Source organism: Leuciscus leuciscus (assembly GCF_965113295.1).
Source record: "Leuciscus leuciscus genome assembly, chromosome: 25".
Classification (NCBI taxonomy): domain Eukaryota; kingdom Metazoa; phylum Chordata; class Actinopteri; order Cypriniformes; family Leuciscidae; genus Leuciscus; species Leuciscus leuciscus.
Window position 1 is genome coordinate 8,863,431 of NC_138724.1, and position 27,167 is coordinate 8,890,597.

At 40.4% G+C, this 27,167-nt stretch overlaps 1 protein-coding gene across 1 annotated transcript; it reads left to right on the forward strand.

Moving 5' to 3' along the window:
* Positions 1-1,165: 1,165 nt before the first annotated feature.
* On the forward strand, positions 1,166-13,005 carry tmem276a (transmembrane protein 276a). Its single transcript, XM_082160525.1, has 4 exons — positions 1,166-1,711; positions 2,432-2,545; positions 8,943-9,080; positions 11,033-13,005. The coding sequence occupies exons 1-4, from the start codon at positions 1,366-1,368 to the stop codon at positions 11,281-11,283; spliced, it is 849 nt and encodes a 282-aa protein (XP_082016651.1). The 5' UTR covers positions 1,166-1,365; the 3' UTR covers positions 11,284-13,005.
* The last annotated feature ends 14,162 nt before the right edge of the window (positions 13,006-27,167 follow it).

Here is a 27,167-nt window from a genome sequence, read left to right on the forward strand (position 1 = left end):
CTGTTATTTTTCAAGTAACATGACTGAAAGTAACAGGATTGAGTTTTTAAGCAAAATGTTATCAAATACATGGCATATGGCCACATAGCATACATGCTAATAGCATGAGGACACTGAGCAAATTCTAGTGACTTAACAAAAGTTAATATTTTTTAATAAAATAAAATAAATAAACAAATAAAATCTAAGAAATAATTTAGGTAACAGGACAGTATGTTGAGATTGACCTTCTCAGTCAGTTATAATTTCATCAAATATACAGAAATTAAAATGAGAGGACTTACTTATGGTCTTCCCATTGCCTTCAGAAGATCCAGATGATGCAACTTCCTGTTGAAAATGTGTCTCTGAAAAGTTTTTCAGAGGGGGGCAATGTGTTAGGGTAACAGGACTGAGTGAAAACCCGGGGACACGACTAAAATGTGTATTTTATCTAAAATATTAGATTAAAAAAAAATTCTAAAGGATTTTAATTATTACATTTCATGGTAAAGTTTAGTGATAGAGAGCGGCGAGTCTGGCGACATGCAGAAAATGCTATTTTTTAGTGTTCAATGTAGTTTTTATTAATGTTTTTATTCATACATTTTAAATTTGTAGTTAGCTTAATGTGCAGGACATTTTCCTTAATAATAAAATGTATTAGAGTTCATTTTCATGCAATTTTATACATATAATGTCCTGGGGACAGAAAAGTCACCCATTATATGGCTCTTTTATCAAAAATCGATTGAATTTTAATAGGCATATAGGCTGCTATACTACCACTATACTACTACTACTACTACTACTACTACTAATAAAATAATTATAATAAAACCTAGGTTTTTAAAAGCAAAAAAACAGAGAAGAAAAGCGCGTATTCTGACAGTTACTAAAATAGTACGACTAGTCCGGTGTCTTATTTCTTTTCTTTCTTTCTTTTTTTTTTTTGCATTACAATATGAGAATTGCTGAGGACAAACTGATTTAAAAATAAAATAAAAATAAAATAAAATAAAAACACACAAAAACGTTTTAATATCAAAATCTCCTGCATTTTTATCCATTAAAATAAATTTCCTTTTGATTTTTTATTTATTTATTTATTTTAGTTTTTTGACGTATCGACAGGCTTTTATAAGATTCGCCTGAATATCCTTTATGGAGACAGCGGCAACACAGCTGTTGTCTGACGAATCCGGAGCGCTTTCATCAGCAGTCTCCAGTGTCGGCATTGGTTCTCCTTCATCCAGACTCCAAACGAGCAGCAGCAGAGGACAGACATGTCCGTCTAGAGCTCCAACACCATATTTATCGTCTTGTTATGTCGGGTTTAGGATGATATGGGTTCGGTGCAAAATGTGACAGTTGTCCGCGGGCATCATGAGGATATTAACAGCATCCGGGCTCTTCCTGGCCTTCTGTTCCATCTGGCTCTTGACCATGGCCATCAGCACAGACTACTGGTACGAAACAGATGCGCGGAAACACCGGGACCGATGCAGAAAATACGCCAGCAAGAGAAATGACCCAGGATACATTTATATTTCCAACCAAAACCTCCCTCTCCGGATGCGACCGAAAGCGGCTCCTCTGCGGGAATCCCTGCACCCTGCGCCCGCCATGGAGTCACGCTGCAGCCGCCGCTACAACTCGACCACAACCGGGCTGTGGAGGAAATGCCACCGAGAAGGGTTCGATCTGGAGAACGAGGATCTGATTTTTAAAGGTGATGATGCTGACCAGGCCCTGTGTGAGCAGTAACCAGATTCCGAGTTGATTTTGAACAGCTGAAGTGTGTTTGTGTGTTTGTTGAGCATATGTGAATGAGTGTTGAAGAATGTTTGGCGCTATCCAGGGTGCTGATCTCTCACATCAACACTAGACACACGCTCATGTTCACACATTCATCACATTTCTACAAAAAAACTGAAACAGATGGAGTCTGTCAGGGCTGTGCATGGGATCCATTTGACAAAACACGTGTTGTTTTTTAGGTCTGAGAGACCCCAAGCCATTTTAATAAAGGAAAACACTCTTAACTGGAATATGTTACGTTTGTTTCCCTTTTGAGTTACCTTTTAATAGCTCCAACAACAAAAGCAGTATTCTAATTCTACTTAATCTCAAAAGAATGTCTTCTTTCATGCATTGATGCATTTACAAGCTTTAATGTGATAATGATAGTCTTCCAGGGCAATGAGATGCTGATTTAGATGCAGACGGCTTAGCAGGACATGAGAGTAAATTGATTTGGTTGACTGATGTTGTATGAGGTCCAGTTTGAATGTTTATTGATCATAATCCAAATAAAGGATTTGGCACTCAAGTTAAGGGCCTGTAAATGTGTGTAGATGTTTTCAATGACTACTTGTGACTGTTCCAACATTCAAACACACATGCACTCATCTGTGTTAAAGTGATCCTCGCTATCTGTGAATTTCTGCAGGTTTGCTTCAACGCTGCACGCCGGTGAAGTATTACTATTCCTCAGCGAATATCCCACGAAATCTGCCAGTGAACATCACCAAGACTATCAGACAAGACGAATGGCACGCTCTCCGTAAGTCAGATCATGTCATATTTACTGTAAGGTTTGAGTCTGATGTCATCATAATATCATCATAATATCATATATATATGATATAATGAGAATACAAAACCTATAACAGGTTAATAATATGTGACAGATTGTTCATGATGTATTTGTGTTCATGATGTATTTATTTAATATACACTACCGTTAAAAAGTTTGGGGTCAGTAAGATTTTTAATGTTTTTAAAAGAAGTATCTTCTGTTCACCAAGGCTGCATTTATTTGATAAAAAACAATATATATATTAAAAAAAACAGTAATATTGTGAAATATTATGACAATTTAAAATGACTGTTTTCTATTTTAATATATTTTAAACTGTAATTTATTCCTCAGATGAAAGCTGAATTTTCAGCATCATTACTCCAGTCTTCAGTGTCACATGATCCTTCAGAAATCATTATCATATGATGATTTGATGCTCAAGAAACATTCATTATTATTATCAATGTTGAAAACAGTTGTGTACAATTCTTTGATGAATAGAAAGTTCAAAAGAACAGCATTTATTTAAAATTGAATATTTTCTAACATTATAAATGTCTTTACTGTATCTTTTGATCAGTTTAACTCATCCTTGGTGAATAAAAGTATTGATTTATTTTATTTATTTCCCCCCAAAATAAAATTCTTACTGACCCAAAACTTTTGAACGGTAGTGTATATATATATATATATATATATGATGTATTTCATATATACCACAATAAATACACTAAACTATTGTTTACAGTAACTCAAACTAGATTACAACTTTGATGTACCCTGGTCAGAAAGTTGAAATAAGTTTTAAAAGTTTGAAGTCTGAAGGTATAAGTAGTTTGAAGTTTGAAGTGTTTTAAAGCCATGAAGTCAATCATTTATTTATAAGGCACTTTATACAAAAGCTTTAGCAGCATCACAGTAATAAACCGACAGATGTTCAAATTTGTAAAAAGTATTTGAACCACTTATATTTTTTCAAACCACGAATCTGTGATTTGTTAATTCTCTTGAACCTTTATTTACTTGACAAAATACAAATAAAAGATTTTCACTGACCCACTTAAGTGCATTTTGTAAATATATAAAAAAAAAATGGATGGCTGCAAAACATGGCAAAACAGAGGCAAAATAAAAGTGAAAAGCTTATAAAATATTTAAAGGTACAATATGTACGATTTTTGTAATAAAATATTCAAAAATCACTTGCACAGTGTGATATATTTCCTGCAGTTGTGTACTTACAATATCCCAAAAGTTCCCAAAGATCTTTAATTTCAGTGAAATTCCAATTTCAAATAATGGCTCGTCCCTGGTCATTGTCGCCTGTCAATGACGTAATATCCGCCTTATCCCTGGTTTCTGCTTTTACTGCCATAGTAACCAAGGCGACAGACGTGGAAAACTGCGTTACGTCTACGCTCACGCTGTTGTTGTTGTTTCGTTCAAAAATTATGGATCATGGCAAGCAGACTTTGGGACAAAAGGAGAAATAAAACGAGGACCAATATCAGTGTTGCGTTTTCGAGATGCCGAGAGCTCCACGCCCGCGACAAACTTGGACTTGACAGAGACACCGCTCTTGCATGTACTTTATTAGATAGGTGAGCAAATGTACATAAAACGAATCATTGTTACATAGTTCAACATGATGAAATGTTAGAATATGATCAGTATGTTATTCTAATGTTGATCTAGCTCACTGCTAGTCTCATACAGACAAACTAACACAGAGAATAACATTATAACTTTCAACACACTCAAATGCAGTTTAGTGTGATAGTGTAGTAGACCAAGTGAAACAGCGCTGCGTTACCTCACAAGTTTCATTCGTCTAATAAACTGCCCTGTGTGAGTATTAATCAGCACTTGTGGGTTGTTCAGTAGAATGAAATGTCCTTATTTGTTTATATGGCGCTGATATCTGTCTCTCATTGGCAATCGTGCCCTTTATACCACAGTCATGTTAAAAACATCAATGTATTCACTCATCCATAAACATTATTAGATCCATCGGCATGACGACAAGTTCCATAATTCCGCTTATGCGTCATCAACCTACGCCTTTGTTATTAGGCCCTCTGTTATTCTCAATATATATGATGCCACTTGGAAATATTATAAGGAAACATGGAATTAGTTTCCATTGTTATGCTGATGACACTCAAATATATATTTCATCACGGCCGGATGAAAACGCAAAATTTTCCAAATTGACAGAGTGCATTAAAGATATAAAAGATTGGATGACGCGTAATTTTCTTTTATTAAATCCAGACAAGACAGAGGTAATACTTATCGGTTCAAAAAACCGCCCACAAAACCTCGCACAATACAACTTTAACATCATAGGATGTCCTGTTACTTTATCCTCTACAGTAAAAGACCTGGGTGTTATACTCGATTGCAACCTGTCTTTTGAAAATCATATTTCATATGTTACAAAAACAGCCTTTTTCCACCTTAGAAACATTGCTAAGCTACGTAATATGCTATCAGTTTCTGATGCAGAAAAGTTAGTTCATGCATTCATGACCTCGAGACTGGATTACTGTAATGCTTTATTAGCTGGTTGTCCTGCATCCTCAATAAACAAGCTACAGTTAGTCCAAAATGCCGCCGCTAGAGTTCTTACGAGATCAAGAAAATATGATCATATAACACCGATTTTATCATCACTGCATTGGTTACCTATAAAGTTCCGTATTAATTACAAGATATTGCTACTGACTTATAAAGCCCTAAACGGCTTAGCTCCAGTCTATTTAACGGATCTTCTATCACCCTATTATCCATCGCGCTCTTTAAGATCACTAAATTCAAGGCTTTTGGTCATACCTAGGATATCCAGAACCACCAAAGGAGGGAGAGCATTTTCACATTTGGCTCCAAAACTCTGGAATAGTCTTCCTGATACTGTTCGTTGCTCAGACTCGCTCTCCCAGTTTAAAACTAGATTAAAGTCGCATCTCTTCAGCCAGGCATTCATATAATCCTACAGTTCAAACTACAATCCGGCCTCTAGCTCATAAATGCCAGAGGAGAACTGGCCCCCCGACTGAGCCTGGGTTCTCCCAAGGTTTTTTTTTTTTCTCCATTAGGTCACCTGATGGAGTTTTAGGACACCATTAGGTCACTTGATGGAGTTTTTCGGTTCCTTGCCACTGTTGCCTTTGGCTTGCTCAGTTGGGGATATTTTGGGGATATTTAATTTAATTTTATCAATCAATAAATTCCTCTTGAAACAAACTTTGTTGTATTATTTTAATTTAATACTGTGAAGCTGCTTTGATACAATCTGTATTGTGAAAAGCGCTATACAAATAAACTTGACTTGACTTGACTTGACTTATTGTGAGAGGTTAGCGACCCCTAGCGGCGAAAAAAATACATATTGTGGCTTTAAGTTAAACTCTTTTGAAACAGTCCACAATACGTTGGTGAATCAGTAATAAGTGAGGGTATCGTGGTTGAGTGTAAAAAGAGCATCTTTAGAGCAGCTTTTCACTTTTGTTTAGCTTCTGTCACAACTTTTTTTTTGCAGTGTGTTGCAGCCAACAAAAGAGCATCTGTCTTTACAAGCAAAGATGGGTCATGACTCACCGCTTTATGCCAAATATCATAAGAGAATTGTCAAACAGTTCAAAAATAACATTTCTAAATGCTACTGTGTTAAATATAGCCGCATGTGCTCAGGAGTACTTTGGAAAACCGTTGTCACTGAAGATAGTCTGCCCCTGCATCAAGAGATGCCACTTGAATCTCTGTTACATAAGGAGAAGGTTAGGGCGAGTTCTCTGGGCCCGAGCTCATCTCAGATGATCCAAAACACAGTGAAAATATGTACCAGGGTCAAATGAGTCCACATTTCTGCTTGTTATTTGGGAAAAACAGACATAGAGTTCTCAGTCCCAAAGACGAAATGTCTCATCCAGACTTTTATCAGCGACCGATGTAAATGCAAACATCTGTCCTGGAAAGGGGTTCATCATGGGTGACTTGCTTATGTGTGAAGGCACCACTGATGTGGAGGCGTATAGAGTCAGAGACATAAACTGCCATCAAGATCTTTCCTGGGAAGTAAGACAGTGCCAGGCCTCATTCTGCACATGCTAAAACAGAGTGGTTTCGCTCTGCACCATAGAAGAGATGTGCCTCTTCCCTAGTCCATATCTGTCTCTTACTGGAAATGTATGATGACCCATCATGAAGACGAGAATCGGACAGTGATGACCACAGACTGTTGAGCAGCGGTCTTGTATCAAGAAAAATTGGGCAAAACTTCCACTGCAACAATTAGTATCCTCAATTCCCAAATGATTAAAAAGTGTAATTAAAAGGAAAGGTGAAGTGACAGTGTTGGAGCCATCAAAATCAAAACTTGTTAAAACACAATTAGGTCGTTCTGTGAAAACTTTAAAAATATTTTCTTTGTAAGAGAATTAATAAATCACAGATTCTTGATTGTATTGCATTATACAAAATGTCACAACTTTTATGGATTTGTGGATGTATATGCTTGTTGCACTGTCATCATGTTACAGTCTACTGAATGTATCCCTTGTGAAAAAGGGAAAACTTTAGAATTTATTTATTTATATATTGACTACGTATTATTGAAATAATGCAATTTAAAATAATATACTGTACATAAGTGTGAACTGAATGTTTTCAGACACTTACTTGCATGTTAATTGCAATTAAATAAAAAAATTATTATAGTTTAAATTTATATTAAATACATTTTTGACCCACTTAAATAGGACTTAAGTACATCTTTATTTGTAATTTCATTATTGCGTATGTTGTCTTTGAAATATGGTTAAATTATACTGTTGAATGTACTGACAAACAGCTATGTTAAACTAAAATACACTTTAATGTAATTTCTATTAAAACATCATGTGTTTGTAATTACATATTTACAATGATGAAGTTGGGTTATACTTTATGGTAACACTTTATTTTACAGTGTCCTTGTTACATGTTACATGTAGTTTCTATAGTAATCATTATACATTGTGCAACTAACACTAAACCAAACCTATTCCTATTCCTAACCCTATAGTAAGTACATGTTGTTAATTATCATTAACCAGGGCTTAAATGTATAATTACACTGTAACAAAGACAACTTAAAATAAAGTTTAACCCACTTTACTTTAAGTTTCCTTGTTGCAGTGTAATTGTACATTTAAGCCCTGGTTAATGATAATTAACAACATGTACTTACTATAGGGTTAGGAGGAGTAGGGTCTTTAAAATAAAGTGTTACATGAAGTTGTAATTTAGTACATTTAAATATATATTAACTTTCAACACACTACAGATTATAATATTGCACTTTACATGTGCTGTATTATGTAAGCCAACACATAAAAATAAGTGTAAAACAAACGATTATAAAGCCATAATGATTTACGTATATATATATATATATATATATATACACTTAATAATTTGACATTATTACAAACTGCACTTAAAGGGATAGTTCACTTTGAAATTACATTTTGGTATGTTTTTAGCTTACCTCAAGGGCATCCAAGATGTAGGTGTCTTTTTTTCCGCAGTAGTTTCAATTTTTATATTTTTAGGTCAAATCGTTCTTGTCTGTCAGTCATATAATGCAGGTCGATGGTCACTGTCTCAAAGAGCATGCACAGAGTCCAAATTAAAACAATTCCCCGTCGTCCAAATTAAACAATTCCCCATCGTAAGTACACATTGATGGCCTAAGACACGAAACGAGCGGTTTGTGTGAGAAAACAAACAGTATTTATATAGTTTTTACCTCTTGTACACAGCCATGTCCAAGTGATCTGAGAGCGCGGGCGGGTATAGATATATACAATAGAAGTCGCCTTGGCTACGGTTTCGTTCCAATGAACTGGAAGCGCTCTCAGATCACTTGGACATGGCTGTGTACAAGAGGTAAAAACGATATAAATACTGTTCGTTTTCTCACACAAACCGCAAACCGTTTTAATTTGGACTCTGTGCATGCTCTTTGAGACAGTGACCATCGACCTGCATTATATGACTGACAGACAAGAACGGTTTGACCTAAAAATATAAAAATTGAAACTACTGCGGAAAAAAAGACACCTACATCTTGGATGCCCTTGAGGTAAGCTAAAACATACCAAAATGTAATTTCAAAGTGAACTATCCCTTTAAAGTGTCCTTACGTTTTGTAAGAAATGCAATGAAAGTGGTCTTAAGTGGCCTTTTATTTGATTAATATTATATTATCTGCGAGGCGAGTGAAAATATACTTCTATATACGATTTGAATAGCCTACTGTAAAAGTTTACATTCAATACAATTAAGCGTACTTCTTTTTCACTATGGATCCTTAATCTCTCTGTTTTCCCTGCAGATTTGCAGCGGATGACTGCAGGTTTTATCGGTATGGCTGTATCCATCATTTTGTTTGGCTGGATGGTTGGATTGCTGGGCTGCTGGAAGCACAACGAGCTGATGCAGTATGTAGCGGGACTGCTCTTCCTCATGGGAGGTGAGACTCACTCAGGTCTTGTGTAACACTACAGACAACCACTAGGTGGCAGCTTATTACTGAGAGAAGAAGAAATGGCATATTACTCCAAGTAGAAGAGAAGTATGTGCACTGTGCACAGTATGCAGTGTTTCTGTATAAACAGACTATTGTATTCCAAAATGCAAAGTGCTCAACGACTTTTTCATTTCCATTGTGTTGAATTAACTCTTTACCCACCAGCGTTTTATTTTTAAGTTGCCAGCCAGCAATATTTTTGATTATATTCACAAATCTTTCATGGCCTCCAGAGTATTCTGTTGTAAGAATATGTAAACAGTGAATGTATCAGAAGAAAGAGCAGAGCATCTGCATTTAAACAAACAAATTAACAAAAATACAATTTTCTATCTTTTATTTCAAACAGTGTTTTATTAACAACGTTTGGTAGGCAGGCCTTTCCTGTAGCTCAGTGGTAAGAGCATTGCGTTAACAACGCAAGGTTGTGGGTTCGATCCCAGGGGATTGCACATACCTATGTATAAATGTATAGGATAACGCAATGTAAGTCGCTTTGGATAAAAGCGTCTGCCAAATGCATAAATGTAAATGTAAAATGTAAATGGTAGGAACAAATTATCTATCCATTCAGCACGAGAGTAGGCCTATATACAGTATACATAGCCGACTCACCTATGCTTCTGGACAGCATCCCTCCACCACCCCGTCTCTGTCACAGTTGTGTTCAGCTTGTCTTAGCCGTAACATGGACTTTTAGTTTGTTTTCATTCACATCATGTGCTCCTTTGCTGGATTTTCCCGCCACTCCTTTGTTTCTATGGTTACTGTTATTAGTTAATTCTGTTCAGGTGCATGTCATTAATTATCTTGTTTGAATCACTAAGGTTACGTTTACATGACAACGATATGCTTAAAATGGAGACGTTTTTTCTTTGAGTTTTCCGCGTACTGACGACACCATTGTCAAAACGATCCCTATTCACACGGAACCGTGAAAACGACTAAAAACGCTGTATTCTGCTGCCAGGCCAGTAGATGGCGATAAAACGGTAGACTGAACATGTAATACGCATGTGTAATACGCATGTGCATGACGTCATCGTCTTCAGAGATTCACGTTTTTATTGTTAACATGGAGACGGTGTCGTGTAAGCTCTTCCCTCACAGTCCTTCAGTGTTCGGTCTACATTACATTTATCCTCATTAAACTTCGTATTTGAACTTTATTCTTCATCTTCGTCTGCCATCCTGCAACCACCCGCTTCGTCTGGGCTGAGTTTAACTCCACTTTTCGACATACACTTACGAACTTCTTAATCACTTCCCCTCTGGGAAATCTTTGCCGCCATTTTCAAGTGCGTTCAACTTCGTCAAATTAACGAGGGAAGGGCATAAAAAAATCAAACACAGTCCTGGGCTGAGTCCGAAATCGCCCCCTATACCCTCGAATAGGGCGTTATTTAAGGGGACAGCCATCTGTGGTGGTGTCTGAAACCATATTCTTAGTGCACTTATTCAATCCCACAATGCACTGCAATAACGAGTGTGCAACCGATGTACGCTCAACGGCTGTCCGAATTCACTCACTCGTTTTCATTCACTCCTTGAACTGTCTTAGTGGACAAACATAGGGAATAGTGAATGAGGGTTAAGGGGGTGATTTCGGATTTAGCCCTGGTTTACTCAGATTTTCTTCTTCTCTTGTTTTTCAATCCTGAATTTCTGTACTATTTCAGAAGATTCGTAACAGCGCCCCCACAGTGAAATTACTTGGAAAAACTTGTCAATTGCGGGAAGTGTTTTATCATAAATTATGGAAAATCTCGTTATTGGCGGGGAAAGTGCTAACTGAAAACAATACGCACAATTTTGCGAGCGTAAACAATCTTTTTGTCTGTTTCATGTTGTTGTTCTAAACTCACGGTGTTGTTTTGTGTGATTGTGCATCACAGGCACCTGCTGCATCATTTCCTTGTGCACATGTGTGGCTGGTATTAATTTCGAGCTCTCGCGGTACCCGCGCTACCTGTACGGCCTGCCGGAGGACATCAGTCATGGGTACGGCTGGTCCATGTTCAGCGCGTGGGGCGGTCTGGGTCTGACGCTGCTGGCTGGCTTTCTGTGCACACTAGCGCCCTCTCTGCACAGTCCCCAGACCACCACCACCACACACAAACCACGACAGGAGAACGGCATGGTGTGACGCTCGCACACTCCCACCATACACGCAGATACGTTAGCAAACACGTCATACTGATGCAGACAAGTGTCTCTACATATCAGAGAAAAATGGCAAATAAACAGTCACACACACAGCTGATATTGTGCAGATACACTGCAAAACTTCTATAACAGGAAGGGGAAATAAACAATGATCGAGATGCAGCTGAGTTAAACTTGCTGGCGTTTGAAGGAAAAAACTGCACAAAAAAAATAAAATAAATCTTAATCAGTATTATCGTCTTATTTTCCAGAAAAAAAGAAAAAAATATACCTTGCTAAGATATCCCTTGTTAAAAAGAAGGTGCACTTAATTGTATTGAATGTGCACTTGTAGTGTACTTCAAATCTTAAAAGTATATTTTTACACTCTGTACTTGCAGGCATAATAATATTAATAAAATAAAAGGCCACTCAAGTGTACTAGAAAAGCACTTTCATGACTGACTGAGTTTCATTACACACTTTTTTAAAAAGTGAACTTTGTAATAATGTCAAAAAGGTTTGACTTTAAAGTACATTTTAAATCATTATGTTAATAATCTTTTGTCATGTTTTAAAGAAGTACACTTATTTTGATGTTGACTAACATACAAAGCACATGCAAAGTACTTAATTATAATTTTAACTGTTGTGTGTGATTTGATATTACATTTTAAGTTATGCAAATGTGTAATTACAAATATATTTAAATACATGACATACAAGTTTCAAGATAAATGACATCAAAATGTATTTTAATTTACTATAACTGCTTGTCGGTGCATTTGGCAGTGCTGCACTTTAACCAACAGAATTATGAAATTAGATATAAGAGGGTCAAACTAACTGCACTGAATATACATTTAAACTATAATGCATTTTCATTTAATTATCAATAACAATGCAATTAAGTGTCCAAAAAAACATTAAATTCAGTTCACACTTAAGTATATATTTTTAAAGTATATTATTTCCATAATAAGTACCCCTATTTAATAGTTTGCTAAAGTGAACTTCTATTTCACAAGGGATAACCCAAGTGTCAAGTACATTTATATTGTTTTAAGGATATTTAGATGTTTTTACTGGAAAACAAAGCAAAAATACTGATTAGACAAAACACAGACAGACAGACAGACAGACAGACAGACAGACAGACAGACAGACAGACATCTTCTCTGGTACATAGCTGATATTTTACTGAAGATTTGCGTCTCCAATGGTGCTATCTTTCTGTCTATATCTTTTGCCTGTAATTATGTTCATATTTTTTTTCTGTCTATCTCTCTGTCTTAATGACTGCGTCTTTTGCTTTTCCCATCTGTTTCTCTCCTCCTTTCCTCCTGTTTATGTCTCTCAATGGATTTAAAAGAGTGGAAATGTCTCAGAGAATGACAGATTCATATTTTAATTTAATAAACTGTTCAGTGTTTTGGCTTTGCCTGCTATGTAGTAAAGAAAACAACAGATCAAGGTACAAATAATAAATACTTTTGTCCTCAGTGTCTTCCTATAAAGGTTTTTTTTTTTTTTTTTTTTTTACTGAAAACGTTGAATAGCACAAGCAAAGTGAATTTTGGAGTCCATATGTGAAAATGAATCCTCTCTTTGTGCACAACCTCATTATCGAGGAGTCTTTTGAAAAGCACTGTTAAGAGAAATTAGACTGGACATAGTTTGTTTTTAAAATTATGATATGATTTATGATTTTTTTTTTTTCTAATAAAATGATCCTGATTCATCATTCATTGGTTATTATGTGATTCACTTTGTTGTTTTGAATTTATGAAACAATGTTCAGTCATAATGCCCGTGAGTGTTGAACATTGTGTGAGTGGGAATTTTTATTCCAGTATATTTTCTGGCTGGGCACATAAAACACAGTTGATGAGACCTCAAATTAAATTATTTCTCTCTGTGGTTGTAATGTTCTGCAGTCTTTGAACTTTTAATGACTGCTTGTAATGGCATTTCATATTTCCATTAATGTTCTTAAACCAGGTGAAAATTTTCAAAAGGGCTAAACATAAACATTTAATAAAGAGCAGGACACATTTGAGAATTCTATGATGAAAAAGTACAATAATAATAATAAAAAATAAAAAAAACAGGTAGAGTATAGTTGGCAAAACTTTATCACACATTTCATGTTTACAGGATGGCATGTTAGTGACTATTTACAGTTCTTGGCCCTATCTTGCACCCAGCGCAATTGACTTTGTACACCGACGCATGTATCATTCCTATTTTGCACCCGCGCACAGCGGCCTTTTCCCTCCACAGAAGCACGTCGGTTAACTAAGAAATACGCGCTCGCGGGGGCGGTTCAGCGCAAAGAGGAGGCGTGTTCCGGTGCAAACGTTCCTTCATGCTATTTTGCACGTTTAGAAAACAATTCCGCCACTAACCGAAAAAATCTAGTTTAAAGTCAGTGGCGCGTTGAGCATGTTATTCATATGCTATTTTAAGGGCGCATGCTTGGCCATAATCAATGTAGCGTGTGCACAACGCGCATACACTTTGATTCTCTCAATCTACACAGAAGCAGCAGTTTTCATTTTTGCAAATCATACATTATTACGATAGATAGATAGATAGATAGATAGATAGATAGATAGATAGTTTATTATAAAAGCATACATTTACAGTAGCTTACACATTTACCCAAATGATCATACGCCTGTTTAACCGAAGCTAATTTGGGTGGGTTTCTCCCATCCCCAACGTCACTTCTCTGTCTTTTACGGCCCTGACGAGAACGTCGGTCTCCTCGGCTGTGAACCGCTCCTGGCGCGCGCCTGGCAAATCCGCCGTTATAATAGGAATCCGCTTTAGAACAAGCGCGCCTGCTCTTAAAGGGAATGTGAGATGTCACTCTGATTGGTTTATTTCACGTTACGCCCAAACCACACCTATGAATAATGAAGCTACTTCAGACCAACCCCTTTTAGATTTGCGTCGGGCGCAAGAGTAATTTATCCCGCCGGTATAATAGCAACAGCGCCTAAGACCCGCCCACAAAGTTACTTGCGTTTTGCGGTTGATACTTGCGTTTCAGATCGTTAAAATAGGGCCCCTTATCTGCATATATCACTAAATGATTATATGTTAAAGTTCCCCTGTAAATCAAGCTTTTAATGTTGTTTATATGTCTATGTGGTGGTTTATATGTCTATGTGGTGGTTTATATGTCTATGTGGTGTTTTTAATATGTTTTAAGACAAACCATGTGTAAATTCATAAGTCAACACCATTGCTGAGTATTTTCTCCTTTAAACTGCAGTGAACCAAAGACAGTCTCAAAAACACGGTTTGAAATCGCTGGTGTTTCTGACGTCACAAACTACCTTGTAACCAATCAGATCAACGTGTGATCGTCAACAAGTGGATCTCTGAGCGGAGTGAGTGAGTGAGTGGAGGCGGGGCTCATTTGCATATTTATTGAACCACCTAAATGAGGCAAGAGTGTAGAGTTACATTCAAGCTATTTTAAGGAATGAAGAAGAAAAAAAATCTATTTCAAAATCATTTTGGTGATCAGAGATGAGTTTTAAAGTTTATATATATATGGATCTCTACCTGTCGCGATAATATAAAACTCTCTTGATATTAGAGTAACAATTACAGAAGAATTAAGTAAAGCATATTTTGTTACCCTATGGAGCTTGGAAGGGTTCAGTTTGAGCAGATGTTTTATACCATCATCACTGTCCTCGTCAGAGCTCATTTTCCAGTGCATTCAGCATCTGGCTCATATTTGTGATCTCAAACATACTCTCAAAACTATAATTTTCAACATCTTAAAAATCAATGTTTTGATCGCTGACAGCTTCTTCACTAGATCCACCATCAAGTAACAGTGACACTAATATTTGATTGCATTCAGTACTTGCTCTGCAGTAAATCGCTGAGCCATTTCAAGTTTTGCTGATGATACTTCCATCATTTTGTTTTCTGCCTGCGGTAACTATGAGTGAAACGTCACTTCATCATTGTGTATCAGACATTGCCACCTTGTGGATTAAAGGTGAATTGCATCTATTCAGTCATCAAAGATTCAATTATTGTTGTGGAGAAAATGCATATACTTACAGTTACAAACCTTGGGTCGTTAGCGACCCTATACAATTTTTACAAAAAATGAATGGGAAAACAGACATTCTTTTATCATTTTGATTGATTGAGGAATACTAAGAAGGTTTATGTCTAAAAACTTTAACATAAAAAAATGAATGAGGAGGAGTGTAGTGAATGCTGTCTCAGGTCCCTAATGAGCCGAGGTGTGTGTTTAAGGGTTAAATGTTCTGATTTCATTGAAATGTCAAGGTGGAGCCAGGGTGCCGGAGGACTGAGGCAGAGCCGGAGGAAAGATGGAGCCTGACAAAGCCAAAGCGGTGGAGGAACGTGGCTCAGTCAAAGTCCCGGCAGAGCAACGACTAAAAACCAAATCAGAGCCGGAGGGACGAGGGAGCCTGGTGGAGCTGCAAGGACGAAGGTCCCAGGTGAAGTCGGAGGGACGAAGGTCCCAGGTGGAGCCGAGGCGGCGAGGGCTCCATTCCATACCTTAAAACTCCACAAGGATACCGTCCTTGACGTTGTTGCCAGCTCATGCACTACATCAGACTCTCTATTGGGCTCAGGTTCCTAAGCGATGTTGAAATAGGTTAGTTGATCAGGGAAGAAGGAGGCATGAACCGGTGAATGTTTAAACATTTTAATTATAAAAAACAAACACAAAATGAAATTAAAGTGGCAGCCCCTCATGGACAACTAGTGCACACACATAAAAACAACATAACATAAATGTCAGGCCTGGTCCTTTCTCGTCTCGACTTTTATTCATCCGGATCTCCTTCCGTGAGCCTCGAGGCCGGTGAGGCGCAGGTGACACTCATTAGAAATCGCGCCATTCCCACGGCTCTCAGCCTCGTCCTGCTCACCACATTCAACCACGTAAAAAACAAAGACAACAAAAAAAGAACTGTGAGAACTGAGGACTATAAGGGACTTTTTACACTACGTTTTCAACTTAAAATCTAAAATTTTGTATGTGGTTTGTTTTTTTATTTGTTTGTTTTATGTTTTGGTGGCCTGAAAACACAAAAATGCGTGCAGGCAGACATGGAAAACCAAAACTAAAACACAAACAAACTGAACATAATCCTGACACTTACGTTATGCTGTTGATTATTTTATTTTATTTTACATTCAAATCACTTTTTTTTTCGCAATATTTTAAGGACATTTTAATGGGACTATTACAATAGTTATCACAGATGGGCTGAGGATGAAGACGAAGTGAGGCAAAGCAGATCTAAAATGCAGCAGTCTTTATTAAACAACAAAAGAAGATAATCCAACAACGAGTAATCCAAACAAGAGAAAGGAAATGCAAAGTGTGCACGACACAAACACAGGCAATGTACTAAACAGAGGGTATATGCTCAGAGGACTAATTATCCCTTATTTATACTGATTTAAAAATAATTAGTATAGCCCTGGCCACACATTTTGAATCAGTAATTTCATCTCTCATCCATCCAGATCAAACAGGTTTCATCAAACAACACCAGATGATTATTCAACATTATGAACCTATGTAAACAAACAAGCAAAAAAAAAAAAAGAAAAAAAAAAGAAGAAAAAAAAAGACAATAATAGTATATCATTGGATGCAGAAAAGGCTTTTGATAAAGTTAATTGGATTGGTACTTTATACAACACTTAAAAATGTTGGTTTTGGAAACTCGTTTATTCACTTGATTAAAATATGATATAATACCTCACTAGTGTCACAGGTGGTAATAGTAGCCTATTAAGCGAACAAAGACGAGTAATTCACAGAAACAATCTTTAATCCACAAAACTCACAGGAAAACGGACATAACACATCTTAACATTAATGGAGACAGGACAAGGAACTGATCAGAACAAATACACAGAGACTAATGAGTTCATTAAGGAGACGACTGGTGTACGGGGTAACTAATCAGACACACTGGGAAACTGGGTCATAAGACAGAACCAAAACACAGCATACATGTTACAACTATCAATCTGTCATAGCGAATGGCATCATATCATCCCCATTCCAGCTTCAGCGAGGGACGAGTCAAGGATGGCCATTACTCTTCGCTCTATTTATAGAGCCTCGAGATGCTGCACGAAGACAGAATGATAATAACACCAATCATAAAATTACTCTAGACGCAGATGACTTATTACTCTTCATACAAAATCCCAAAACATCACTAACAGAAATAATTCTGCCGTATCAGACTATGCCTTAAACTGGACCAAATCAACAATCTTACCATTGAATATGAAGTCATATGACACTAGCATGGACACACCATTCACAATAAATAATATTGCAATATTGCATTAAACATATCCCAGAACCTCTCTGACTTATTTAACCTCAATTTTATTCAACTATTAAAAACAATAGAAGATGATCTAACTCAAGGCAAATTTGATAAGTTTCTAAAGTAAGTTTACAAACACTACAAATAAATAAATACATAAATAAAGCTCAAGGTGGTCTAGCAGCACTAGATTTTCAGAACAGGCAGAATGTCAAGAAATAATCATGTCTGATCTTCCAAAAAAAAAATAAAAAAAAATAAAAAAATAATAATTTACATTTTTTATATATATATATATATATATATATATGATCATCAAATCAACTCTCACTGCCTGGTGGCAAATCAATACCAATATACAAGCCATGGAATCACACCACACAACTCTTATATGGCATAATCCTGGTTTTAGATGACGGTGTGCAGAACTACTCTTATCTTAAGTACAAACACAAATCCCTGAAGTGTCAGCAGAGATTGTGTCAACTCTCCCCTGTGAAGGCCTCATCGACACGACAGCCATCAGCACTGATCCTCAACAAACCCGTCTCCATACCCGTGTGACTCTGATCTTAAACCAGATGGAACTGGATAATATTCTGAATGTTCCAATCCAATCTGACTTCTGACCTGTAATGCTGCCTGAATCATAATCGTACACTTGGTTGGTTCATTGGCCAGAGGAGAACTGGCCCCGACTGAGCCTGGGTTCTCCCAAGGTTTTTTTTCTCCATTCTGTCTCCTGATGGAGTTTTGGTTCCTTGCCACTGTCGCCTTTGGCTTTTGACTTGCTTAGTTGGGGACATTTAACATTCAAAGATATTATTGATTTGCCTGCATTGATACCATAGTATGAGAACTGAACTGAGCTGGACGATGACATCACAGTTTTCTCCAGAGCGGCTGTATATATAAATTAACTAAATTAATAACTTATTTTACAACAAAAATGAGCCATCACTGAACTTACTTAAGCTGGACTATGACACTATTTTCTTCTAGATCTGCTGTACAGCAGAAACAACACTTTGTTGCATTATTTTCCTGTTATCTCTGTAAAGCTGCTATATATGTAAAAAGCGCTATATAAATAAAGGTGACTTGACTTGACAAATATCCAGTTAATTCTGTATAAAATTGTACATAGAACAGATCACACAGCACAAGATGTACTTCTGACAGATGTACTAACTGCAATCTTAATACTCTTACTTTCATGAACTCCAGTAATGCTTTTAGGATTTGTAAAGCTTCTATTTCAGTGCCTGAGGAAACTTTAGTTTGGGTTCCTGAGATCTTCACTCCTCCAAACCACACTCACCATGACCTCGGACAGAAGATTTGCCTTATCCAAGCTAAGCATTCTTTGGATTCAAACTAAACTAAAAACAGTTCATTCAAAAAATATTGCTTGACTAAGAATAATTTCAATGTGCAGCGGTTTAGCAAAACTGTGCTCTTCTCATCTCACAAAGTTCTTATTGAATCTTTTTTTCTGATTGGCCCGTTGAAGGCCCGTTCAATTCTTCTTCTTTCTTGTTGTCTGTGGGTAAAACGTGGAACATTTTGTTTTAGAAAATCATTTATCAGGTCTTTTATGAGTATGAGTCACTGTTCACATCTAGAAAGGGTATCTGTCTGTTCTCTTACGAGAGGTACTCTCGTACTGCGTAAATCTTACGCTAGGGGAAAATCTCTTTTCCGCGAGATACTGAAGCCAAAAATTATCCTTAATTTTGAAATAATGTAAAACGCGTTGCGGCAGCATGCAGACACAGGCGAGACGGCTTGTGCGCCTATTGGCTGCCCTGCGGCAACTGCAGCAGCCTATCGATAAGGCCCACTCGTGACGTCAGCTCCAATGGGGGCGCTTCGCGCCCAATACGTCACGTCCCGCCAGAATGGGCGTGGTCTAGGGCTATAAACATAGCTTCGAGAGGCTAGCTCACTGATTTTTCATCTCTTCAGCGAAGCTCTCGCATCGCTGGATCCGGAGAGAAGCCGCGCCGTCTGAAGAAGCCTTTCAGCGGGACGAGTCGACACTCTGAAGCCGCTGGCCGCGCCGCCTTCAGTCGCCTTCCTGCTGCGCTATCCGGCGTTATATCCTTTCTCTGCTACTGTGTTTTGTGTATGTGTGTGTGCTCGCCGCCGCGACACACACTCTCATTGCACTAAAAGAGCCGGGCGTCTTTTTCAAGACGCCCCTTTCCTGATGATCACGCAGCTCTCGCGCTCGCGCTCGCTGACGGCGACCGCCCTCACTGCGAGCCAGTTACTGCCTATGGTGACTCTGAGGACTCACCTGGCATCCTTCTCCGAGACTGCTCCTCCGCCCCCCCCAACCCGCAAAGCTCGCCGGTGCGCCCGCTTGCCTTGCCTGCTTGGGGGATGATACCTGCTCTCCCTCTGTTCGAGCCGCGCAAACCGCGCCGTTCACAGGGGATGTCAGGAGCGGACGGTCACGGGGCTAGCTTTCTCTCTCCCTCTGTTCGAGCCGCGCAAACTGCGCCGTTCACAAGGGAGGCTGGAAGCGGACGATCGGGGTTAGTTTTTCTTTACGTTACAAGAAAGCTACCCTGCCCTTGCGCCCCATTCACGCGTCACTCACCGGCGAAAAGAGAACTCAGTTCCCTGATTAGGCGACTGGAAATATCAATATTGCAGCAAACGAGCCTGTTGTAACACGCACGCTTGCAAGCAAACGCCGAAGAAAACATGTTGACGCTCTCTTATATGCTCATGCATCTATACACCTTTGTGTTCCCCCCTGTGGCTCAGTGGTGGAATCTTAGGTTTTTCGCACGAGGGACCGGGGTTCGAATCCCGGTCTAACGGCAGATATATTATGCCGCCAATGCTTCGCTCTGTCAGTTCCCTGAAAGGCGACTGCAGATGTGCATTTTGCAGCCAACGAGCGCGCTGTACAACCCGCTCGCCTGCACCCAAACACCGTTTCTATGGTTCCCGTGCGTCACTGGCGAAAGGAGAAAAGGGTGTTTTTAGCCCCGCTGCGGCCGGGCCGACCTCCACTCCTGACACATTTCTCATTCCCCTCTTAAGTTCAGGTGACTGGAAATGTCAATATTGCAGTGAGCGAGCCTGTTGTTTTGCACGCACGCCTGCAAACAAACGCCAGCACGTTGACGCTCTTTGATAATACTCGCGCTACTGAATCTCTATGTGTCTTCCTCTGTGGTCCAGTGGTAGATCATCAGATTTTCGCGCGAGAGACCCGCGATCGAATCCCGGGTCTACCGGCAAAACACATTTTTGCCGTCAATTCTCGCTCTGGCAGTTCCCTGAAAAGGCGACTGCAGATGTGTATTTTGCAGCCAACGAGCGCGTGGTACAACCCGCTCGCCTGCACCCAAACTCTGTTTCTATGGTTTCCGCCTCTGAAGTTCAGACGACTGGAAATGTCAATATTGCAGTGAACAAGCCTGCTGTAATACACGCACGACTGCAAACAAACGCCAGCATGTTGACGCTCTCTGTTTCTATGGCAACTTCTCGCTCGTTCAGTTCCAGTAAATGCGACTGTTCCAGTGTATTCTGCAGTAAACAAGTCGGCGAAGCAGCCCGCTTGCCTGCACACAAACGCCGCTTTTACGGCTACCCAGATAAATCCCATAAGAGTGTATTTTCTGGTGTCCCGGCCACGGCCGATGGTGTTACGAATGTAGACGAAATGCCCACTGCCCAGTGCTCATTCCTACACACAAACACAGCCCGTCACACAGGGCTCGCGCACATGAAATCGACCCAGGTCGATTGCGCATTAAACGTGGTAAATGTGCCCACTGCCCAGTGCCCACAAACACTACGTTCCGCATATCTCAAGGTTTCTGTAAAAACAAAACCAACGTGCATTCGCTCTGCTCAGGCGGACAATGCTCTCAGTGTTGTAAATGTGCCCGCTATCCCGCGCCCACATTCACACATAGACATGACAGGTCCTACGGGACTCGCCCAGCCCTCCCCTCTCGGTTGACCACCGCATAGGAGTTGAGCGCGGGCAATCTGCCCGCTGTTATCAGCGCGCCCCCTGCCTCGAAGCGCGACGCTTATGTTACAGCACACCGAAGCCCCTCTGTCGCTGAGCGACCAGAGCGCGCTCCGCATTCAGCCCCTAGCCATTCGTGCAGATGCATGGGCAAGGCTACCCGGGGGTTTTGAAGTGGGTGCTAGACATTATAGAAAGAGGCTATTCGCTACAGTTTCGCCGACGCCCTCGCCGCTATGTGACGCGCGTCGAAGCTACGGTAAAAACAGAAGTAGCACCACCTACTTCGAGCCGAAATTTTGAAACTGTTGAGCAAAGGGGCCATAGAGCCTTTATCTCAAGCTCAGAGTGAAGGAGGGCTATACAGCAGATACTTCCTGGTACTGAAAAAAGACGGGGGTCTCAGACCCATACTAGATCTAAGGCAACTGAACAGAGTGCTTGCGAAGCAACAGTTCAGAATGCTCACGACCAGAAAAACCCTCACGCAGATTCGCCGAGGAGATTGGTTTGTGTCAATAGATCTGAAAGACGCATATTTTCAAATACAAATAGCGTCACGTCACAGGCGACGTTTGAGATTCGCCTTCGAGGGCCAGGCATATCAGTGCTCAGTCCTACCGTTCGGCTTGTCTCTAGCCGCTCGCACCCCTCAGACTACAGGGCATGCGAGTATTGAACTACTTGGACGATTGGCTGATTCTAGCTCAATCTCACTCGGTGCTCATAGAGCACAGGACCATTTTGCTCGATCACCTCGAGAATATGGGTCAATTGGGCGAAGAGTTCTCTGTCTCCCAGACAGATAATATCTTTTCTGGGCACAGAACTGGACTCGCTGTCTATGATAGCGCGACTGTCACCAGAGCGCGTACTAGACATTCAGCGCGCAGCGAGCTCTTTCCGCTGCGGCGCATCTGTCCCGCTCAAGAAATTTCAGAGGATGCTAGGTCTCATGGCCTCAGCATCATCAGTACTTCAGCTGGGCTTGCTTCGCATGCGCCCGCTACAGTTCTGGCTGAAAGCGCGAGTACCGCGCCGAGCGTGGGCTTCCGGTCTGCTTCGTCTCAAGGTCAATCAGAAATGCATCGCAGCTCTGAAACCTTGGAAAGCAAACGACTTGTACCAATCAGGTGTTAGCCTGGGGACTTCCTCGAGTGTGAAGGTAGTGTCTACGGACGCCTCCACCTTGGGATGGGGAGCACTGCTCAAGGGCAGACCGTTCTTCGGCCAATGGTCAGAACGGGAGAAGCTTCTACACATAAACTGCCTCGAAATGTTGGCAGTAGACAACGCACTGACGCGTTTTTGTCCCTAAATACGAGGACACCACGTCCTGGTCCGCTCGGACAACATGTCAGTGGTGTCCTACATAAATCGCCAGGGCGGCCTCAGGTCCCGAAACCTGCACAGGCTGACAGAACGCCTCCTGGTGTGGGCTCAGCGCAACCTGCTCTCGCCGAGAGCAGCGCATGTGCCAGGGCTCCTGAACGTAGGACCGAACAGACTGTCCAGGAACAATGTTCCGACAGGCGAATGGCCTCTACACCCACAGACAGTCCAGCTGCTGTGGAAGAAATTCGGCAGAGCGGAAGTAGACCTGTTCGCGTCTCAAGAAAATGCTCACTGTCTGGAATTTTTCTCCAAGAGCAGGGACGCGCTGGCTCACGTATGGCCCCGCCGCCCGCTCTATGCCTTTCCTCCCGTCTCTCTCCTGCCTCAGGTGATAGAACGGATCAGAGAAGGATGCTCAGTGCTACTCGTAGCGCCGTTCTGGAAAAACCAACCCTGGTTCCCAGTTCTGATGCAGCTAGCAAGCACTGCCCCATGGCCAGTGCCAGTGAGGAGGGACCTCCTCTCTCAGGCCAAGGGCTCGTTTTGGCATCCGCGCCCAGAGCTGTGGTCCCTTCATGTTTGGGCCATCAACGGGTACCCGCTGACCTCCCCAAGCGGAGTGTTAAACACGATCACGCAGGCTAGAGCTCGTCTATGCGACGTCTCTATTCCTCGAAATGGGCAGTGTTCTCCAGCTGGTGCACAGCTCGTGGCGTGTCGCCCCTAGACTGTGGGGTGACGGAGGTTCTCTCCTTCCTACAAGAGCTGTTGGACAAGGGCAGGACCCCTTCCACGCTCAAAGTGTATGTGGCGGCCATAGCAGCGTTCTCAAAAACAACGCTGGGTCAGTCAGTAGGAAGGAACGATTTAGTCATCGTCTTCCTTAGAGGAGCTAAGAGACTGAATCCTCCCAGACCTCCCTCAGTCCCTGTATGGAACCTTTCTACAGTGCTGGAAGCCATGAAAGGTGACCCATTCGAGCCTTTACAGACGATTGATCTTAAACACCTGTCTTTCAAGACAGTGTTTCTTCTGGCTCTCGCTTCAGTGAAGCGCACAGGGGACTTACACGCGCTCTCAGTAAGCGCGACGTGTATGGAGTTTGGGCCTAATGACTCAAGAGTTATACTCAAACCTAAGCACGGTTATGTTCCAAAATCCCTCAACACACCGTTTAGTGCGCAGGTCATTCCCTGTCAGCCCTACCGGTCTCTGACGAGGAAGGAGACGCAAGCTTCCTTTGCCCAGTCAGGGCATTAAGAGCTTATGTGTCTCGCACGTCTGTTTTCAGACAGACAGAGCAGCTCTTTGTTTTCACTCTACGGACGTTCTAAGGGACTTGCCGTGTCGAAACAGAGCCTATCCAGTTGGATAGTTGATGCTATAGCGCTGGCTTATACCTCTAAGGGCTTACAGTGCCCATTTGGAGTCAGAGCACACTCCACGAGAGGCGTGGCCTCGTCGTGGGCTTGGTCTAGTGGGATTGCCTTGCAAGATATCTGTATGGCGGCAGGCTGGGCCTCCCCGTCTACATTTATAAGGTTTTATAACCTAGAGGTTCCCGCCTTGCAGGCTAAGCTGCTTTCGGTCTAAAATCGGTACTGTCTGCCCTGATGTGTTCGGGCCAGAATACTGAAACTGCTTGAGCAAATGCTCGCTGTTGGATCGCGCAGCTCTACGGGCAGTGTGTAAGACCCACTATATTCGTCAGTCCAGGCCGGGGGTCGCCCTGACTGTACGACACATCATCAGTATAACTGCTCCTTATAAGATGTTATATTATTACAGGAATGATGCTATTCTAGCCACTCTTTCCTGGGCTCTCTGTGAGTCCCTTATGATCATGTACTATATGAGCCCGGGCACTTGCCCTTGGGACTTTGGTGCTGGATCTTAGCATGCACGGCGTTTTACACTGTTTCCCCTAGCGTAAGATTTACGCAGTACGAGAGTACCTCTCGTAAGAGAACGTACTCGGTTACTAACGTAACCTCGGTTCTCTCTAGAGAGGAAACGAGTACTGCGTATCTTGCCGTGCCTGCACACGCTCTGGTTCGCTTCGGCGATGAAAAACCAGTGAGCTAGCCTCTCGAAGCTATGTTTATAGCCCTAGACCACGCCCATTCTGGCGGGACGTGACGTATTGGGCGCGAAGCGCCCCCATTGGAGCTGACGTCACGAGTGGGCCTTATCGATAGGCTGCTGCAGTTGCCGCAGGGCAGCCAATAGGCGCACAAGCCGTCTCGCCTGTGTCTGCATGCTGCCGCAACGCGTTTTACATTATTTCAAAATTAAGGATAATTTTTGGCTTCAGTATCTCGCGGAAAAGAGATTTTCCCCTAGCGTAAGATTTACGCAGTACTCGTTTCCTCTCTAGAGAGAACCGAGGTTACGTTAGTAACCGAGTACGTTTTACTGTGGTAAACATCTGCGTCAGAAACTTAGAAAAAAATGACTGTATTGTTTAGGGAAGTTGGAATATCAGGAAAAATAAGGAGATTCATGCTGTGAATGCTTCAGTGTTTTTTCAGGCCAGGATGTGAATATTTGTTTCAGTAAAACTCTTTGGAAGAAGGATTTGCTAACACAGCATCTCGCTGTCTTCATATGCTGGAATCTGAAACAGAAACAACGTCCGTGTGTTTGTACAGATGTCTGACATCTCACTTTGTACAAATTGCATGAAACTCTTAGTTCAGTAGATTTCTGGAACCTTCAACAAATAGGGTACAAAATAAAGCCTGAAATATTTTATTATTTGTCGTTTTTACCAAATGGTGAGTAAAAGTTTGTTGACAGTGACCAATGTCTCAATCTAAATAGTATTTGAAAAATGTTTTATTTTCTGTTCCTTTTTCACAGAGTTATTACTAAAACATGTTGTGTGCTCGCTGTGTGCTGTATTTGTCCAATCAGTGTTATTAACTTCATAAATATGCAAACATGAAATTACAAAGATAAGAAAATTAAGAGGGTTTACAAATGTACAGAGTAAATTCGCAAAAGCTGACTATTAATTACCATTGCAGGATAATATATAAAATATGGTGTTTGTGTCTTAAATATGGCACAACATGACCCAGGATAATGTTTGCCCAGGGTTAAGAATGACAATTTCAAGTGTGAAAAGTCAATTTGGATCCCAAAATGAGTCCTCTGATGCTAAAAACTCTGAATAAGTCTGAAAGCATGAGTGACATCTCATTAAAGTGTTTGTTTATTCATTGCCTCCTGTTTCTGATTTGTTCTTTTTTTCACTTTGAAAGTCCAAATACTCATCTAGACAAACATTTTGTGAAGAAAATGTGAGTGGTGCTTGCACTGTGCAAAAGTCACTGCCATGACACTAAGTTGGGTTGTTACTATTGCATTGCTAAAACAGTTAATGTTATAATAGTATTTAATAGATCATTAACATAGTGTATGTCATGATCACCAGCTGGAGTGCCCTGGTTGTTCACTAGAGGGCACTCCACCCCAGACTATTGTTATTCCCTCATAGACTACATTTCCCATAACCCATTGCCCACACTCATTATCGCTGATTACTTCCACCTGTGTGTCATTACCTTGTTTAGCTCACCCTTTATAAGCCTGGTCAATTCAGTCATTCATCGTTAAGTCTTGTTTGTGTCACTGCAATTCTAAACCATAGTGTCCTGTTTCGCCAGTGTCCTGGTTCTTTTGATTTTCTGCCTGTTCCTTGGATTTCCCCGTCTGCGTCTGTGTTTGTGTATGACCTTTGCCTGTTCTGACTTAAATTGTGGATTACCCTTATAATAAACTATTTTAGCATTTGTATCCTCAGCGTTCGTGTCTCTGTGCAGTACATGGCAGAGTAAAAGTAGTTAACGTGCACTTTATTTATTATATATAGATTATTAATACATAATGATTTAAAATGTTCTTCAAAGTTAAACTTTTAATTTGGCATCATCACAAAGTGCAGTTTTTTGTAAAAAAAAAAAAAAAAGACTTTTAAAGTGTGTTGAAAAACATAGACAGTATACACTCACACTAAAGTGGCCTTTTATTTCATTAATATTACATTATTTGGAATATTTATCTAACTTTTTTTTTTTTTTTTTTTTTTTTTTACTTAAATACTATAAAATATACTTTTGAAAATTTGACGTACACTACGTACGCAGTACACGGCTTACAGCGTCAACATATTAT